Source organism: Mus caroli, chromosome 7 (genome assembly GCF_900094665.2).
Source record: "Mus caroli chromosome 7, CAROLI_EIJ_v1.1, whole genome shotgun sequence".
Classification (NCBI taxonomy): Eukaryota; Metazoa; Chordata; class Mammalia; order Rodentia; family Muridae; genus Mus; species Mus caroli.
In genome coordinates this window covers 46790703-46807889 of record NC_034576.1, presented here as the reverse complement: position 1 = coordinate 46807889, position 17187 = coordinate 46790703, and the positions used below count along the sequence as shown (strand labels likewise).

The window sequence follows — 17187 nt, the reverse complement described above, 5'->3', positions numbered from 1 at the left end:
TGAGCCACCATGTGGTTGCTGGGATTTGAACTCTGGACCTTCGGAAGAGCAGTCGGGTGCTCTTACCCACTGAGCCATCTCACCAGCCCCTTTTTCATTTTTTAAAAAAAGATTTATTATATGTATATGCATACACTGTAGCTGTCTTCAGACACACCAGAAGAGGGCATGAGATCCCATTATAGATGGTTGTGAGCCATCATGTGGTTGCTGGGATTTGAACTCAGGATCTCTGGAAGAGCAGTCAGTGCTTTTAACTGCTGCGCCATCTCTCCAGCCTGTCTCTGTCTTTTTTTTTTTTTTTTTTTGCCTGTGTGCCAAGATATATGTGGAGGTCAGAGGGCTTCAGGGGCTCTAACTTGGGTCCTCAGGCTTGGCAGCCAGCACCTTTACCAGCTGGGCCAACCAGCCAGCAGCCCCCCGGAAGAGCCCCTTTAACAGTTTAATGAGGAGTCAGGGTTTCATGCTGAATAATGGGAAACTGAGCTGGGCATGGTGATGCTGGCTTGCAATTACACTTGGGAGGATGAGAGCTTGTCTTAAAGGAACAGAAGAATGAGGCCCATGAGGACGAGCCTTCCTAGGTCTTTGTTTAGGGTTTTGTTGAGAACAGTGAGGCTGTTAGGACTCCTGAGGGCTGGAGCAGGGGGAGCCGAGGAGATTTGAGCCAGGCTTTTCTCCTCAGTGCTGCTGTTGAGGAGTGCTCACACACAGGTTAATGAGGGAGCCCTGGGGTACCTACAATTCCTTATCTTCCGGTGGGGTCTTTAAATCCAGGCTGTGTTCTAGCCGAGAGCTGGCCATGCCCGTCTTCGCTCCTTGTTCCTCATGGCCATTGCTACACCGACAGAATGACCCAGTTTGTTTACACACGACACACATTCTTTGTGATCTTATCTACTCTTGTCCACCCAGGACTGCACAATTTCCACAGTGAGACGCCTTTTTTCTTTTGAGACGGTCAGTCTAATGCAATCTAGACTGGCCTCGGAACTCTTTATGTAGCAGAGGACGACCTTGAACTAATCTTCCTGCCTCCTCTCCTCAAGTGCTGGGATTAGAAGCCTGCACAACCCCGTCTGTTTCTGTGCTGCTCACACGGAACCAAGGGCTCCCTGCAAGCTGGTTAAGCACTCAGCCACCTGATTTCCAGCCTGCCCTGCCACGCGGTGGTTCTGTTTTGTGTGGTCAGAAGATAACTTGAGAATCCTAATGTTTCGGCTATTATAGCTCAGGTCATGTCAGCAAAGTCTGTTTCATTCTGCTGAGCCACCTCACTGCACGCTCTCTGCTTTTGCCTGTTATTTGAGTCAGGATTTCTCTGGGTAACCCTTTCTGGCTATCCTGGAAAACAATTAAGACCAGGCTGGCCTTGAACTCTGAGCTCTCCCCTACCTCCTGCCTCCTTAGTAATTACAAGGTGTGTGCCACTATGTTGCTCTTCTCTGCTACTTTGTGGGTTCTTCCTTTAACCTCTCTCCATCCTTTCTAGTCCAGCTTTTCAACCCCTTACCACTAGACAGGAGAGAGAAAAGGGAAAAGATCCCTGAATAAAGTTAGGGATGGTAAAGAGATTAGCATAACATCTGTAGAGTACTTCCTGCTAATTAGGCACCTCAAGTTCCTTGGGACAAGTTTGATCTTTGCTATCCGGACATCTCTTTTTTTGTTTTTTGTTTTGTTTTGAGACAGGGTTTCTCTGTGTAGCCCTGGCTGTCCTGGAACTCACTCTGTAGACCAGGCTGGCCTCAAACTCAGAAATCCGCCTGCCTCTGCCTCCCAAGTGCTAGGATTAAAGGTGTGCGCCACCATGCCCGGCTAGGACATCTAATTTATTGTTGCTCTTTGCATATGACTACTTAACAAACTGTACCCAACAGCCCACTCTGCCTCTTGGGGTCCTAGCACTTATAGACCCTCTGAAAAGTCATCAGAATTCCAAACATCACACAATCACGTAAACTAGCTGCAGAATGGCAAAATCGTGCCTCTGCTAGAGCAGGAATCGAATCATAGCTGCTGTGAACAGTCTGAAGCAGCCCCTTATCCCACACCTGGGTTTAAAACAAAAACATAGTATTATATTAGTGTTAAAAAAAATTCCTGGGCTGGAGAGATGGCTCAGCGGTTAAGAGCACTGCCTGCTCTTCTGAAGGTCCTGAGTTCAAATCCCAGCCACCACATGGTGGCTCACAACCATCCCTAATGAGATCTGATGCCCTTTTCTGGTGTATCTGAAAACAGCTACAGTGTGCCTATATATAATAATATAAAAAAAAAAATCCCAAATTGTAACTACATCATTACACCTGATTTTCTCTTGCTTTCTTTTAATTATTTTAAATGTTTCCTTTATGTTTGTGGGTGTTTTGCCTGAATGTATGTGTCTGTATGTGCTTGGTGCCTGTAGAGGCCAAAAGAGGGCATCTGATCCCCTGGCACTGGAATCATACATATCTGTGAAGCTGCCAGTGGGTACTGAGAATCCAACTTGGATCCTTTGGAAGATCAGTGTTCTTAATTGCTGAGCCGGCTTTCTAGCACCTCCCATTTTTGAGACAGTCTGTCAAATGTTTAGCTCTGCCTGTCCACAAACTTGCAAGGATTATAAAATCGAGAGTGGGTCTGGAAGGTGATGGTATATGCTTTTAATTCTAGCACTTGGGCAGGGGCAGGTGGCTGTGAGTTCAAGGCCAGCCTGGTCTACAGAGCAAGTTCTAGCCAGAACTACACAGACAAACTCTGTCTTGAAAAACAAAACAAACCGCTTGCCCTTGACAGTTCCGAAGTCCTGGCTTTGTTCTTCACCCTTTATCTCTGTGGCCCTGCAAAACCTTTTGGGCTCAGCTTCAAAATCAGTTGTTGCCACTGCTGTCGTCAACTTCATTTGCAGCCAACCTGCTCCACGAGTCGGCTTTGGGCTCTGCCTGGATCCTTACTGTTGTTGCTATGGAGACTTTTATGTAGACCCGGCTGGCTTCAATCTCACGAAGTTGCTGAGGATGACCTTGAACTCCTGACCCTTTTCCCTTACCTTTTAATTAATGCCTAATGCCACTACTCAATCTCTATTATTATTTATTAATTATGAGACAAGGCTCTATCGCATTAAGTCAGTTGCCCAATCAGGTTTTGAGCTCACTTTGAAATGCAAGCAGACTCTGAATCATCTATGTGCACATGCAACACAGGACTTGTGTGGGGCTCAGGAAGCACTTTGTAAGGGTCTGTTTGCTCCTCCCACCATAGGGTTTAGGGAGATTGAACCCAGGTTGTCAGGCTTGGTGGCAGACAAGGACCAGGTGACCCCTCTTGCTGCTTACCTTCCAGTTTATCTTTTTAAATCAATTATAAAACACGAGATTTTTAAAAAGCCAGCCTACTGCCCAGGACATTTGCTCCAGGTGACAGGCTTCATAGCTTGTGGTGTGCTGTCAGGGGTCTGATATAATTTGGTTAAAGTAGTGTATGAATCAGCAAGGAAGAACAAAGTATAGTCCAAATAGGTTTTCTAGTTTAAAAGAAGGCAGGAGGGAATTTCTAGTATGCAAGAGACTATAAATTCAAACCTCAGTACCCTATATATAGTTTAACAGCCAAGTGTAGTAGTACACTCCCAAATAAAGGTGAAGACAGAAGGCTGAGGAGTTCGAGGTCAGCCTGGGTGCATAAGTTAACACTGAGTAAACACAATGCCACTTACATTGAGCTCAGATAATCTAAGGCTGGATAGTATCACAGGTTAAAAACAAACGGAAGCAAGAAAAGCGACTGCACAGTCCTTTCAGATCTAGAACGTGATCTGGGTAAGGCAACTGCTGGAAGGCCCAAGGGACTGTGGGAAGACCCTGGACAAATGGGCCAGCAGCTATGCTGGTCACGCCCAGGCCGCGAGAGACCCGCTGGAAGTTGTAGTCTTTTAGCCACCTTGCCACGTCACCGCCTCCAAGAGGCAAGAACGCCTGGTTCCTACATCTACCCCTCAGTCTGGTGGTAGGTTCCGTCGCGCCACCCATTATCCTGTCTACCGCCTTCTGTCCCTCCAGCAGTGAGGACTTGGTATTGTCTCACCAGCTCGAACTCTTGTAGCACAGTTTCTCTCTTGTCATTTCCAAGTCTGAAATCCTCCCTCCCTGACCTTCTTGGTTCGCTCCAGCCACACCCCCTCACAGTCCTCCATCCCTGTTTGTCAGCGCTGGCTCCCCAGCTCCATAGTCTGTTGGTTAGCGCCGGCTCCTCCTCTCTCCGGCGTTGGTCCCGGCTCTCCCTCTTCTTCCACGTTGGTAGGCGCCAGCCCCCCCCCCCCGCATCTCCCCCCAGCTTCGCGTTGGTTGGCGCCGGGCTCCCCTGTTCGCTGCAGTGGTTCGGCCGCGGCGACCCCTCAGCGGCGCGTCCCCCGCCGCGGTCCCGCTCCGCTTCTCCCCGAAGCCGCGCGCCCGCGCCTGTCGGTCGGCGGACCCGCAGCCCCCCGTGAGGCCCACGGCCTCCCACCCGCCATGGTCCGCCCGCGCCGTGCCCCGCACCGCTCCGGCGCCGGGGGCCCCCTCGGAGGTCGTGGCCGGCCACCGCGGCCCCTGGTCGTCCGCGCCGTGCGCTCACGTTCCTGGCCTGGCGGTCCTCGAGGCCCGCAGCCACCGCGGATCCGGGCTCGTTCGGCCCCTCCCATGGTGAGTCCCACGGCCTGTTTCCAGAGCCTTCCACGCACGCCCCGCCCCGCCACCCCTCCCCTGGCGGGCGCCTTTGTCCGCAGCGCCCACGGGCCTCCCGCGGGAGGGCGCACCCCGGGGTCCGGGATCAGTCCTTGATCGGCTCTGGGCGCTCCCCTTTGTTGCGCGGCGGGCTGGACGGGGGGCGGGGTACGGAGGCGGGGCGGGTTCGAATTACTGCTGACTGCGCGGCCGGCTGCACACGCGCGCGGGGGGCGCCTGGGGTGCACGCTTGTTTTTCCAATTGCAAAGTTGGTCCTCGGTCTCCGGGTCTGGAAATGCGCGAAGCGGCCGGTGGAGGAGCTCCGCGCATACACGCGCGCCCAGCTGTTGCTCGCGGGGGCGTTGTCCCCCGGGGCCAGATGGCGATTGTGGACAGTCCCTCTATTTGCATACCCGCCCGCCCCGCAGCTAGCCCAGACCTTAAGCCTTAAGATAAAGCTTAAGGTGAATATTCAGCTCTGTAAGTTCGTGGGGTTGTCACCTTTTTGTCCACTCAGTAAAGGTGCGCGCACTTTCTAGAAACCTTGAGGTTTTCTTGGGGCAACAAAATTGCCCCCATTGTGATGGTGGACTCGTGGCCACACCTGCGCATGCTTGGCCAGCGGTAAGCTATTCCCTGGCGTGGCTGAAGTCTGACCACTTCAGACTTCTGACGACGTTGCTCTCCGAGGAGCTGAGGCGGGTCTGCCGCTTGGATCACCTGAGGAACGCAGACACACCCCTCGCTGTAGTACAGCCTAGGCTTGAAGTTTTCTCTTGGTGTTGGGAGCCCTTCCTGGGGTCCTCATATGTGTCCCTTTTCTACAAATGTGACTTGGCTCTGGCCATGCAGTGCGCACGCAGCAAATCAGGCATGCGTAGACACGAACTTAACTTCAGAGTGGCGCTTAGTGGGCTTCATGTTCCTAGTTTGTTTCCCTGCTGTTGTGGGCATACAGGTGTTTTCGGGTGCAGGCAAACACACAAGCCTCTTAATGGTTATCCCTCACCCCGCACTTGAATAGTCTTGGATTTTGTTTAGGTTCCTAAGTGTGTTTGCCTGATTTTTCACCGACTGTGTGGTGGTGTACATGCTGACACTTGTAGTGTCCCAAGGCACACCCAGCCCAGGCAGCCAGTGTGCCGGTTTGCAGTAATCCTGAGGGCTTGGGTCTGCAGAACCATGTTCATCAGGAAGGCCCCTCAGCAGTGTTAACTGAAGACCTAGGCTCTTCTGCTACTTAAGTCACCAGGAGAACTTTCCGGTTTGTCATCACACCGGGTATAAAGGCCTCATGAGCTTTAGCAGAGAACAGAGACGTGTTGGTGACAATTAGAAGGGTCTCTGGCCTGGAGTGTGTCTGGTCTGGTCAGAGACTGGCCCAGGAGACCGACTGGTCTTTTGGAAATGTTTTGGCCGAAAAAGAGTTTAGTTTGCACCCTGGGGTGGAGGGAGGGGACACGTGGCCATGTTTGGCACCACTGTTCATCATGCATTCAGGTAAACATTTTGGTTCAGGGTAGACTCTGGCTTCCTTAGGATCCCTCTCCCCCCCCAGGGTGCTCTTTTTACTTGGTTTCTGGTCGCTGCCACAATGCGGTCCTCAGTGAAGGCTATCCTTTGTGCGGGGCTCCTCTTAGGGGTGACAGTGGCCTTGGGGTGACTCTGAGCACTGGGGATGCTGCCCACAGTTTTCTGACAGATTGATTTAAAGGTCAAGCTTTGAGGTCTGGCCTGCTGGGGAAGGCGTCAGGACCGGAAATTTGTGCCCAGGGAGTTGAGTCTGGACCTGAGGGTGATCCCTCCATGATGTGCGGAAACGCCTAACCTGGAATGACCTAGGAATTCTCCTCTCTGCTGCAGGAGGGTGCTCGAGTCTTTGGAGCCCTGGGGCCTATCGGGCCCTCTTCACCTGGGCTGACTCTTGGGGGCCTCGCAGTGAACGAGCACCGGCTCAGCAACAAACTGCTGGCCTGGAGTGGCGTGCTGGAGTGGCAGGAGGTGAGGCTGGCTGGGCCACCCAAATCCCTGAGCGGGTGGAAGGTATGGGGGGGGGGAGAGCCCGGGCACTTTGCTGAGTCTCCCCACCCCCACCCGCCCACCCGCAGAAGCGTAGACCCTTCTCGGACTCCACAGCCAAGCTGAAACGCACCCTGCCCTGCCAGGCCTATGTGAACCAGGGCGAGAACCTGTGAGTGTGGGAGTGGGCAGAGCCTGGGGCGGCCTAGGATGCAGGGCATGGCTTCTGATGCACCCCCTACTGCAGGGAGACGGACCAGTGGCCCCAGAAGTTGATCATGCAGCTCATCCCACAGCAGCTGCTGGTGAGATTAGTGGGGCTCTGCCCCCCAAACCCTGGCCCCACCCATGTATCCCAAGCCCTGCCCCCAGAGCCAAACTTCCACCCCAGAATCTCCCCCACACTTGCCTCACCGTGATCACCCGCTCCGCTTGTCATCCACAGACCACACTGGGTCCCCTGTTCCGAAACTCTCAGCTGGCCCAGTTCCACTTCACCAACAGAGACTGTGACTCCCTCAAGGGCCTCTGCCGCATCATGGGCAATGGCTTCGTGAGTGGGAGTGGGGGGCAGTGGGGGGGTACCTAGTTCTGTCCTGTAGTGGGAGGCTTCCCGTGCCTCTCGAGTGGTCATTTCCAGGACGTTGGTGGGTGGGACTGTAATGGGATCAGCACACAAGCCTATGGGGCGGCCAGAGCGCGTGTGGCCCCTGTGTCCTGCTGGGAAGTGGGACCCAGCAGGCTTTGCTTCTCAGGGCCCCATGTGTGGGGTGGTGGTGTCATCTGGTAGCCAGCCTCTACTGCTGTGGAGCCAGTGTGAGGTCACTGGACTGCAGCAGGTGAGAGGAAGTCACCGGCCCATGCATGCAGACGACTGGACTCCAGGCTCAACCCCTGCTCTGCTCTGCCTTGGGCTGGTCTACTCCTCCTACTTGGCAACCTCCAAGGACTTGTCCCTTTTCTGGGCCCCACAGACGTAGCATGGCTCCAACCTCGTGCCAGCAGCAGCTCTTCAGGAGTAGTATCCCAGAGCTGGGCCCAGGGTCTGGAGAATCAGTTCAAAAGGCTGGCCTGCTAGGTAGAGGTGCTTCTGTATCCTGCACAGGACAGGCTAGCCTACAGATAGCTGTCTCCCCACTGAAGAGGGCCTGGCCCCTTAGCTACTCTTACGTAGTCATAGCTGTCCCTATGTATGCTGTTGGAGTGTCTTACAGATGGGGAAACTGGGCTCCTAAGTGGCTTGCTTTGGGTGGCACAGCAGCCTGGCCTACCACCTGCTCTTTAAAAATTTAAGGATTTTTTTTTTCTTTTTTAAATGGTATGTGTGTATCATGTGTGCCCGGTGCCGCAGAGCCCAGAAGAGGCTGTCAGATCCCATGGGATTGAACGCAAGGTTGTGAATTGCCATGGGGGTGGGTACCAAACCTTGGCCGTCCAAAGAGAGCAGCCAGTTCTCACTCCCGAGCCTTCTCTTCAGCCCTCTGCAGCTGCTCTAAGCCAGCAGCAGGGCTGGGGTTGGTAGAGAAGGAAGGGACACAGCCATACAAGGTCCTTGGCTCACACCTATCCCTGCCTTAGAAAGCCATCAGGTGCTTAGGTGGCCAGGAGCAGTTCACCTGCTCTGGGGCAAGCCTGGCTTGTGCTTTGGTGAGTCGGGGCCTCCCCAGGCAGTAAGATGTTGAGTGTGGAGGCCCAGGCCGCTGACCTGCAGCCCTGTCCCCCACAGGCAGGCTGCATGCTCTTCCCCCACATTTCTCCTTGCGAGGTGCGCGTGCTCATGCTCCTGTACTCATCTAAGAAGAAGATCTTCATGGGCCTCATCCCCTACGACCAGAGTGGCTTCGTCAACGCCATACGACAGGTCATCACCACCCGCAAACAGGTGTGCCAGCTGAGGGTAGCCTGCTCCTGCTCCTACCCTTGGTAGTCCCACTGCCTCCACTGGTGTGGAGTGTGGCATCAAGGCTGAGTCGGCGCCTGGGGGTGGGGGGGAGCTGTGATGAGGCAGTGCCATACCCAAATGGGCTCGAGGGAAGCATAGCTTTATAGGCTTTGGAGGGGCAGAACTAGAGGGTGGGGCCTGGGTGTAGAGGCAGGGCAGGAGTGGGGTGGCAGGTTTGGCAAGAGGCCCAGAGTCTCCGGAGGGTCACCGTGTTGATGACATCTTTCTTAGAAGCCTGTTACTTGCCTAGGCAGCTGTGGTCCTCTGTACCACCTGGGGGATGGGACTTGTCTTGGGCCACTTGAGAGCACAGAATGCCTGCCAGCAGGGAAGGTGAAGTTTGAAGTCATGGCTGCAGCTGGCTGGTGGGGAATTGTGAGTGAAAGCTGCTGACTGCATGGTGGTTTCCTGTCCACAGGCCGTGGGCCCTGGGGGTGTACACTCTGGACCTGTTCAGATTGTCAACAACAAATTCTTGGCATGGAGTGGTGTCATGGAGTGGCAGGAGGTGAGCTGCCGGGGGCTATGTGGGCTGTTGGCCCTAAGCTGCCCTCCCCTGAAGTGCCCTCTCGCTCTGCCCCAAAGCCTAGGCCTGAGCCCAACAGCCGGTCCAAGAGGTGGCTGCCATCCCACGTCTATGTGAACCAAGGGGAGATCTTGTGAGTGGCGGGGTGCCGCCGGGTGGGCGCATTGGCAGTGCAGGCCCCCTGGGGGAGGACTGCTGACTGATGCCTGCTGTCTTGTGTGGCAGGAGAACAGACCAGTGGCCTCGGAGGCTCTTCATGCAGCTCATTCCGCAGCAGCTGCTGGTGAGGGGACAGGGGATGCCAGGCTGGGGGTGGGCCGAAGACCCTGTGGTGGGCTGGTGCAGAGGGCTGCCTGGCTTCCCCAGCAAGCTAGGGTTCCATAAAGTAGCCCTTGGCCTTCCCCCAGACCACCCTCGTGCCACTGTTCCGGAATTCACGCCTGGTACAGTTCCACTTCACTAAGGACATGGAGACTCTGAAGAGCCTTTGCCGGATCATGGACAATGGCTTCGTGAGTGGAGGGCAGCAGCCAAGGAGACAGACTAATGCAGCTGTTTGTGGAAGCTGTGGTGGGGCCTCTGGCACACCTATGCAGCTAGGATGTCCTGTACCCTTATACCCCAGGGCCTCCTGCGTGTTTGCATGCACCATCCCACCCGGTCCTCATGCCTGGACTATGGCCTCCACTGGAGAATGCGGGCTTGTCAGTCCTTGGAGACACTTGCTGTACCAGATAGGCCCCAGTGGGAAGTGCCCTGCCCGAGAGGCAGACACAGTTCAGCTTGGTCCAGAATTCCCAGGGAACTTAGGAGGCCTGGAGCCCCCAAGATCTAGATCCACCAGCTCTGGGGCTTCAGTTTCCCTGTCAGTAGGTGAACCCAGAGCTGGAGGTATTGAGGCACCTCAGGACCTTGGGGAGCCCATGGTTAGTGACGTTAAACTGCAAGGGTCTGAGCCTTGTGGGTCTTGTCTCCAGTGTAAGGGGATGAGGCTTGCCCAGGGTGGGGCTCTGTGCCCAGCAGCCCGAGCTGGGATGCCTGGACCTCGGGGCCAGCCGCCTGGGGTCCAGCTGTCTGCAGATGGGCTGGCCGGCTTGTGGCCGAGGGTGACTGAGTGTCCTGACTCGGGCCTGCTGTTAGGCGGGCTGCGTGCACTTCTCCTACAAGGCGTCGTGCGAGGTGCGTGTGCTCATGCTCCTGTACTCCTCGGAGAAGAAGATCTTCATCGGCCTCATCCCGCACGACCAGAGCAACTTTGTCAACGGCATCCGTCGCGTCATCGCCAACCAGCAGCAGGTCCTGCAGCGAAGCCTGGAGCAGGAGCAGCAGCAGCGAGGGGTGAGGCCGGCTCTGCCATCATCCCTCTCTTGCTGGGCCCTGCCTCTGGGGTGCCCACTTCTGAAACCTCCCCTGGCTTCTTCCTCTGCAGATGGGTGGCTAGTGGATGCCTGGGCTGGGCGGGCCACAGTCCCAGACGAGGCCCCAGTGGAGACTGGTGAGCAGCACTGCGTCCGTGGGAAGCAGCAGGGTGGCCCTGGCCTGAGAGAGACCTGCTGCATGCATCACTGCCTCCTGCTACCAATATCCCTGGGGAGGAATGGGTGCCAGGGCCACAGCTTAATACTGGGGAGTAGGGTGCAGTTTCACTAGTAGAAGCCACCCCTCCTCCTGCCTCCTAGGTCAGCTGCTTCTGAGCAGGGGCTCCTGGCGACTGTACCTGCCCAGCAACCTGGAGGACAGCGTCCTGAGGTCTCCCAAGGATGGTCCTTGCCCCTGTATGTTTCCCTAATAAAGCCTTTTAACCCACATGCTGTCCCTCCCTGCTTGTGTCGTTAAGTTACACAGTGTGGGTCGACCCCAACACAGCTGCTAAGTCTTGAAGTTCGGGGGATGTGTGATGTTAGACCATCTCTAAGTAGACGGAAAAGCAGGCTCATCAGGCTAGTTATCCACATGGCAGCCTTTCTTTGACACATTATTATAATCTTCCTGTACCTGGTCAAATTTAACACCCCCAGACTCCAGTCTCGGGTCCAGTGTCCCACAACTGGTTTCTGAAACCTGGTGCTGGCTGGTGAGTCACACCACAAAATGGCTGTGGCTGCTCAAGCTCCCAGGCCAAGTATGCTAGGTACACAAGAGCCCACTTGGAAGCCCAAGCTCAATGCAGGATGCTGTGGCACCTGTTTTGCCTCCCACAACCCCAGCAAGATGGCTGTGCACAGAGTGGCACCAGTGTTTATTGAGGGCTCAGCCCTCGGAAAACTGGCGGTACAGTCGCTGCAGTGCCGGGTCCAGATGCTCCTGTAACCGGAATGGAATCTCAAGGATCTCCAGGAAGCCTTCAGCCAGTGTGGGCGGCTCAAACTGCTTCCTGTGGGATGGGGGTGTGAGGCTCTGTTACCCCCACCTCCCCCACCCCCTCCAGAACCCCAGAACCCCCGGACCTGTAGCTAAACATGACCATGTCCGACACAGGTGCATGCGAAGGGTCGGTCATCTCACGGAACTGCAAAATGGCACAAAAGTCAGAGGGTGCAAGGCTTAGATGAGGGGGGGGTAGGGTGGGATGGGGCCTGGAGAGTGGCTCACCCTGTTGTTGTGGCGTGCCTGCTCTATTGTAGCACAGAAGTTGAAACAGCGGCAGGGCACACCTGCATCTTTGGCACATTGGATGTACCTGTGGAGGCAAAACAGCTGTCACTGCCGCCTAGTACACTCAGTGCTCCCCTAGTATACTCAGTGCTCCCCTAGTATACTCAGTGCTCCCCTAGTACACGCAGTGCTCCCCAGTACACTCAGTGCTCCCCAGTACACTCAGTGCTCCCCTAGTATACTCAGTGCTCCCCAGTACACTCAGTGCTCCCCTAGTACACTCAGTGCTCCCCAGTACACTCAGTGCTCCCCAGTACACTCAGTGCTCCCCTAGTATACTCAGTGCTCCCCAGTACACCCAGTGCTCCCCTAGTACACTCAGTGCTCCCCTAGTATGTGCAGTGCTCCCCGAGCCCACCATGAGTTTCCAGTACCTGGCCCGACTTGAGACATCTGGGTTGGTGTTGTCAATCACGACTTGCTTCCCCTGCCTCAGTGCCGCCTGGCATGAGCTCACACAGCGCTGCCACGAGCCCAGCGTGTCCTGTGGGACCCAGGGCAGATAACAAGTCAGTCAGGGGAGTTCCCATCCTTGAACGGTGGCGGGGAGGGGAGGTGCAGTCCCACTCACCCTGTTCACATGGACATAGCCAGCTGACACTAGGTGCTCCTGGATGAAAGTGGACTTGCCGGCTGTGGGGGCAGTAGAGTCATCAGCTAGTGCCTAGGACCCAAGTGAGTGCCAGGGGGAGCCAGAGGTCGGGCTGTGGCATCTCACCCCCAGGGAATCCTACTGCGACCACCACCTCTGGGTTGGGGCTCAGGAGAGAGCTGGACTCTGGGAGGTAGAGGGGCCCAGCACTGGAGATAGTCCTCTGGCAGGGGAACAAAACGGGGGCATGAGATCAGGGAGCCCACAAGGGCCTTTCATCCCCTTCCCTTTTGGGCCTCACCGGGTCGAAAGCTGGAAGCTCAAAGCGGGCAGCTGGCCACTTAAGGAAAAACTCTTCCGGAGTGGCAAAGGGCAGGCCAACGTTAAGGGCGAACTGAGGACGGAAAGCAGGGGTTAGGTGGGTGCAGAGGTGCAGTGAGGGTGGGTGTCACATGGACAGGGCGGGGCATAGACACCAGGCTTACCAGGCGGTCTGCACAAGAGAAATCCTTTTTTTTCCTCCCTGGGGCCCAGTTGGCTAGGCGCCCTGCTGCATCTGTAAGGGAAGGGCGACCCTGTCTAACACTGAGCTCAGAGAGGATTCCTGAACCCCTAGAAGCCTGCGCCCGCCTCTTACCTCCCACGAAGACACTGTCCTCTATGGAGATGGGGATGCCCTCGTTGGCCTACAGAGAGAGGCAATGAGAAGTCCAACCCACTGGATGGGACAGCAGAGGGGCTGGCTGGACCACACACCAGGGCATTGCTGCTGAGTGTCTCGCTTGCTCCCCCAGTGGCCTCCAGAGGGCGCACATCCTGCAGCAGCCCACACTCCCTGCTCTTCCAACTTGTGGCCCTAATCAAGGTGGGCCTTCCTGGATCTGTATGCTCCTACCTGTGGGCCACTTCCTTCTCAGCCTGTTTCCCATGTCCCCTCTACCTACCAGACTGTCCCCCTTAGCCCTGAGCATCTCTGTTTACCTAACACTGCCTCAGACCTCACAGAGGCTGGACCTGGTTACCCCATGCCCCCAGCACCTCTAGGCATTTCCAGTGGCCACCAGTGTGGTGAGGGGAAGGCTGGGACAGGCAGTATAAAAGGCAGGAGGGCGCTCACCTGCTCCTGCAAATGGTCCCACATGCCACTCACTGGCTTTCGGTTTAGACCTGCATGCGTTGCCACCAGCACCTATGGAGGTAGTCAGGCCACAGTGTTCTTAGTGCCTGTCCCCTTGGGATCTCAGAGAACAGTTCCTGTCAGCATGATCCCAGCCAAGGGTTTCCCCCCACCCCCCCCACCCCCCCGATGCAATGGCACGTTCTCTCTGGGTCTCTGTCCTATATAGTCCCTAAGTGTCCCTTCTGGCCATACCTGAAATGGGACCCCTAACTTCTCCAATACAGCTTCCACCTTGGTCTTGAACACCTCTGCTGGCAGCTTGCCTCGCCCGATGCCCATTTGGTTGGTGAAGATTACCAACTGGGGACAGACAGGGACACACTGGAGCCCTGTCTCGACCCAGGCATGTGCATGCATGTGTCCATGCACGCACATACGCGCTCGCGCGCGCGCGCACGCACACACACACACACACACAGACACACACACACACCTTGTAGCCCTCAGCAGCCAGCTCCTGGAGCTTCTTTGGAATCTCTGGGTACAGAATCCTAAGGTGGACAGGAAGTAGCAGGTGACTTGTGCTCTAAAGAACTCTGGGCTCCCAGCCCAGCCCCCTCCCATGTCCCACCTCACCTCCAGTCACTAGGGCTAGTGGGGAAGACCTTTCCAGAGCGGGTGGTGATGAGGGTCCCATCTAGGTCAAAGGCAGCCACCTGGTATCACCAACAACAGAGACAACGATACTGTCACCTCTGACCTTCTTTACAGGCTTACTGTCTTCAAGTCAAGGGTTTCTCTGTGTAGCCTAGGCTGTCTTGGAACTCACTCTACAGACCAGACTGGCTTTGAACTTACAGAGATCTGCCTCCCTCTGTCTCCTAGGTATAGGGACTGAAGGCGTGCACCTGGAGACACCAGCCTTTAAATACCAGTATTATCCTTCTGTGTCCTCTGCCCTCCACTTCCAGTTTTTTTTTTTTGTTTGTTTGTTTTGTTTTAGGTAGGGACCAGTGTCTCACAAATCCTTTTTCTCTGAGCATCTCCTTGGAGAACCAACAGCCCAGAAGGAGCAAAGGGCTTTGTTGGAAGAGTTGGAGAGATGACTCAGTGGTTAGGAGCACACAAATGTCAGATGGCCCGTAACTGCCTGTAACTACAGCTCCAGGGCACCCAATGCTCTGTGGCCTCTGCAGCCACCTGCATACAGTACACAGAAAATCATGCAGGCTCATATCAATTCTTTTTTTGATTTTGTTTTTTGTTTTTGTTGTTTTTTCAAGACAGGGTTTCTCTTTATAGCCCTGGCTGTCCTGGAACTCACTTTGTAGACCAGGCTGGCCCCAAACTCAGAAATCCGCTTGCCTCTGCCTCCCGAGTGCTGGGTCATATCAATTCTTAAAAAAACAAATCTCACTGTTGGCTGAGTGGCCACAGGGAACTAGGCCGAGAATTTTCTATGGTCTCATTACAGAGTGATCCAAGAAAGGTCTGGTCACCGCTGATTACAGGGCCTGACCCGTACCCTGTACCTCAGTGGTGGCGGCGGTGGCACCACTGGTGTCTCAGTCTTCTCTGCACAGAACAGTTGAGGCTCAGGAACTTTGATAAGACTAGCTCAGGGCTGCACAGGAAACTTTACATTAACTTGCTAGCCTGTGGTGGCAGCAGGGGTGGCGGCCTCACCTTGCCCTGGGGCTTCACCCCAGACGCTGTGAACACCAGTAACTTCTTTAAGCTCTCCCAGCCAAGAGAGGATTTCCGAACTCGCTTTTTCTGCGGCTCAGTATCCTCTCCTTCCTCCGGATCCCCAGGAGTGTCTGGTGGAGCATCTGGCTGGGATCCTGGTGTGCTGAGCTCTTCCCAACGCAGGGTCAGGGGATATAGGCCATTAACCAGATAAAGGACATCCCCCAAGCTTAGAGAGCCAGACAGTCCTGGCTTCAACTCCTGGACCCCAGCAGTTGACGGGTTAACACCCAGCTGCAGACAAAGGAGGAGCTAGGGTTGGCACCACCCCGCCCCACCACGTCCAATACCTTAGCTCCCAATCAGATTTTTAATCTTCCCACCTATTCACTTCGTGTGGCCAGTCAGAACTTTGAAAGGTTAGTGGCTTCTAGTCTGGCACGGTGTTAGAGCAGAAAGCTGACCAGCCTTCTGAAGGGTTGTCATCTACCCAGCCCCTCTCCCAAGTCCTTGCTACCCACTGCCAAGACACTGGTACCTGTTTCACTGCCACTGTCCGGGTTTCAGGGTCTGCAATCAGCTCCACTGAGGGTAAGGGGGTGGAGTCAGGGTTTACATCACGTACAGGGGCGTGGCCAACTACAGTCTACTACTAGGACTTAAGTAAGAGGCACTTTCTCCCTTCTTTCCTCAATCCCCCAACACAGGATAGCCCAGGATAGCCTTGAACTCGCTACATACTAGCGGCTGGGCTTGAACTGATTCTCATGCCTCTACCACCCAATTCTCTGGATGACAGGGGTGTGTCACCCCGGCCCGAGGCAGTTTATTCCTCAATCATAACAGGTACTTCGGAGTCCCTAGGATTGCTAGAGACTTGTCCAGAACATGTATTTTTTTATCTGTAGGGTCGGCTTGTTCCATGAGATACATGGGGTAGACCGAAGTCGTGGGCATGGCCTGATGCATCACTGCCTGATTGTAGCCTGCCCAGCGACCGTCTCTCTGTTGTATCCTCCTCCCCTCCGGTGACAATCTCCCAGATCCTCTCTGTCCTTCCCATAATGCCTCGTCTTGCTTCTGGCTAGGCATAGGCTCCCCTGCTTCCTTCCAATCCCACTCTGCAGCAGTTCCATTCCCGTGCCCACCTTGGTTTCGGGAGCACTTCCGGTCCGTCACTTGGGTCAGGGGTCCCCGACCGAGGACCAGGGCTTGGCCATTCGACGGCAGGAATATAGGGGGCGGCCCACCGGTGGGGCTCTGCAGCCACAGGCGGCCCCGAGATCCAAGCTGTGACATCCTCGGATGCTGTGAAGGGGAACAGAATCACCGTGGAGCTTGCTCAGCAGCCGGCAACCCACCCGCCACCGGAAGTTCTGCTTTCCCAATACGAGCCACACCGGAAATTCCGCCCCTTGCCCATGGGCGGGTTCGACGTTTCCCAAGCTACCACAACGTTTCCAATGCACAGTGAGGATTGCATATAGGTAGAGTCACTTCTGAATTCATTCCAAAGCTCATCTATACTGTGGGAAAGACTGTTCGAAAATTTGGCTCCTCCCACGGCGCATGCGCAGCCCTGACTCGCTTGAGGCGCTCTGAGCCAGTGCGGATAGGGGTCACTCGTATCCATAGGCATTTGATCCCTACGCTAGAGTTACTTGTTTTTGTTTTGATTTTCTTGTATGTATGTATGTATGTATGTATGTTTGTTTGTTTTAGTGAGACAGGTTCTCAGGATGTAGCCTTGTTAAAATTCTTTCCTGGGCACGGTGGCACATGAGTTTAATATTAATCCTAGTACTAGGGAGGCAGAGCCCAGCCTAGTCTACATAGTAATATTCCGCCCCCACCGCAAAAATAAAATAAAGAGGAAGTTGCTCTCCTGGGGAAGACCTAAAAAATGCCTACCCTTCTCCAAAGGCCTGAAGTATATATAACCTGAAATTCGATTC

The 17187-nt window shown here is 55.0% G+C and overlaps 2 protein-coding genes across 3 annotated transcripts; one reads left to right on the top strand and one right to left on the bottom strand.

Moving 5' to 3' along the window:
• The first annotated feature begins 4170 nt into the window (after positions 1-4170).
• On the top strand, positions 4171-10984 carry Ptov1 (PTOV1 extended AT-hook containing adaptor protein). 2 transcript variants are annotated; one of them, XR_002378400.2, is made up of 13 exons: positions 4171-4667; positions 6553-6690; positions 6798-6880; positions 6956-7013; positions 7154-7261; positions 8435-8590; positions 9069-9158; positions 9236-9309; positions 9402-9459; positions 9584-9688; positions 10317-10514; positions 10606-10671; positions 10856-10984. XR_002378400.2 is itself a non-coding variant. In XM_021168078.2 (12 exons), the coding sequence occupies exons 1-12, from the start codon at positions 4497-4499 to the stop codon at positions 10615-10617; spliced, it is 1251 nt and encodes a 416-aa protein (XP_021023737.1). In that variant the 5' UTR covers positions 4171-4496; the 3' UTR covers positions 10618-10984. The 2 variants fall into 2 exon arrangements, 1 of the variants encoding a protein (XP_021023737.1); XM_021168078.2 differs by having other exon boundaries at positions 10606-10984.
• A 154-nt stretch (positions 10985-11138) lies between these two features.
• Pnkp (polynucleotide kinase 3'-phosphatase) lies at positions 11139-16789 on the bottom strand. Its single transcript, XM_021166948.1, has 16 exons — positions 16381-16789; positions 15771-15817; positions 15230-15526; positions 14180-14259; positions 14037-14094; positions 13796-13903; positions 13541-13612; positions 13061-13109; positions 12909-12979; positions 12725-12817; positions 12550-12646; positions 12403-12464; positions 12206-12315; positions 11769-11856; positions 11624-11685; positions 11139-11550 (listed from the first exon to the last, which is right to left on the bottom strand). The coding sequence occupies exons 1-16, from the start codon at positions 16529-16531 to the stop codon at positions 11427-11429; spliced, it is 1569 nt and encodes a 522-aa protein (XP_021022607.1). The 5' UTR covers positions 16532-16789; the 3' UTR covers positions 11139-11426.
• Positions 16790-17187: the final 398 nt, after the last annotated feature.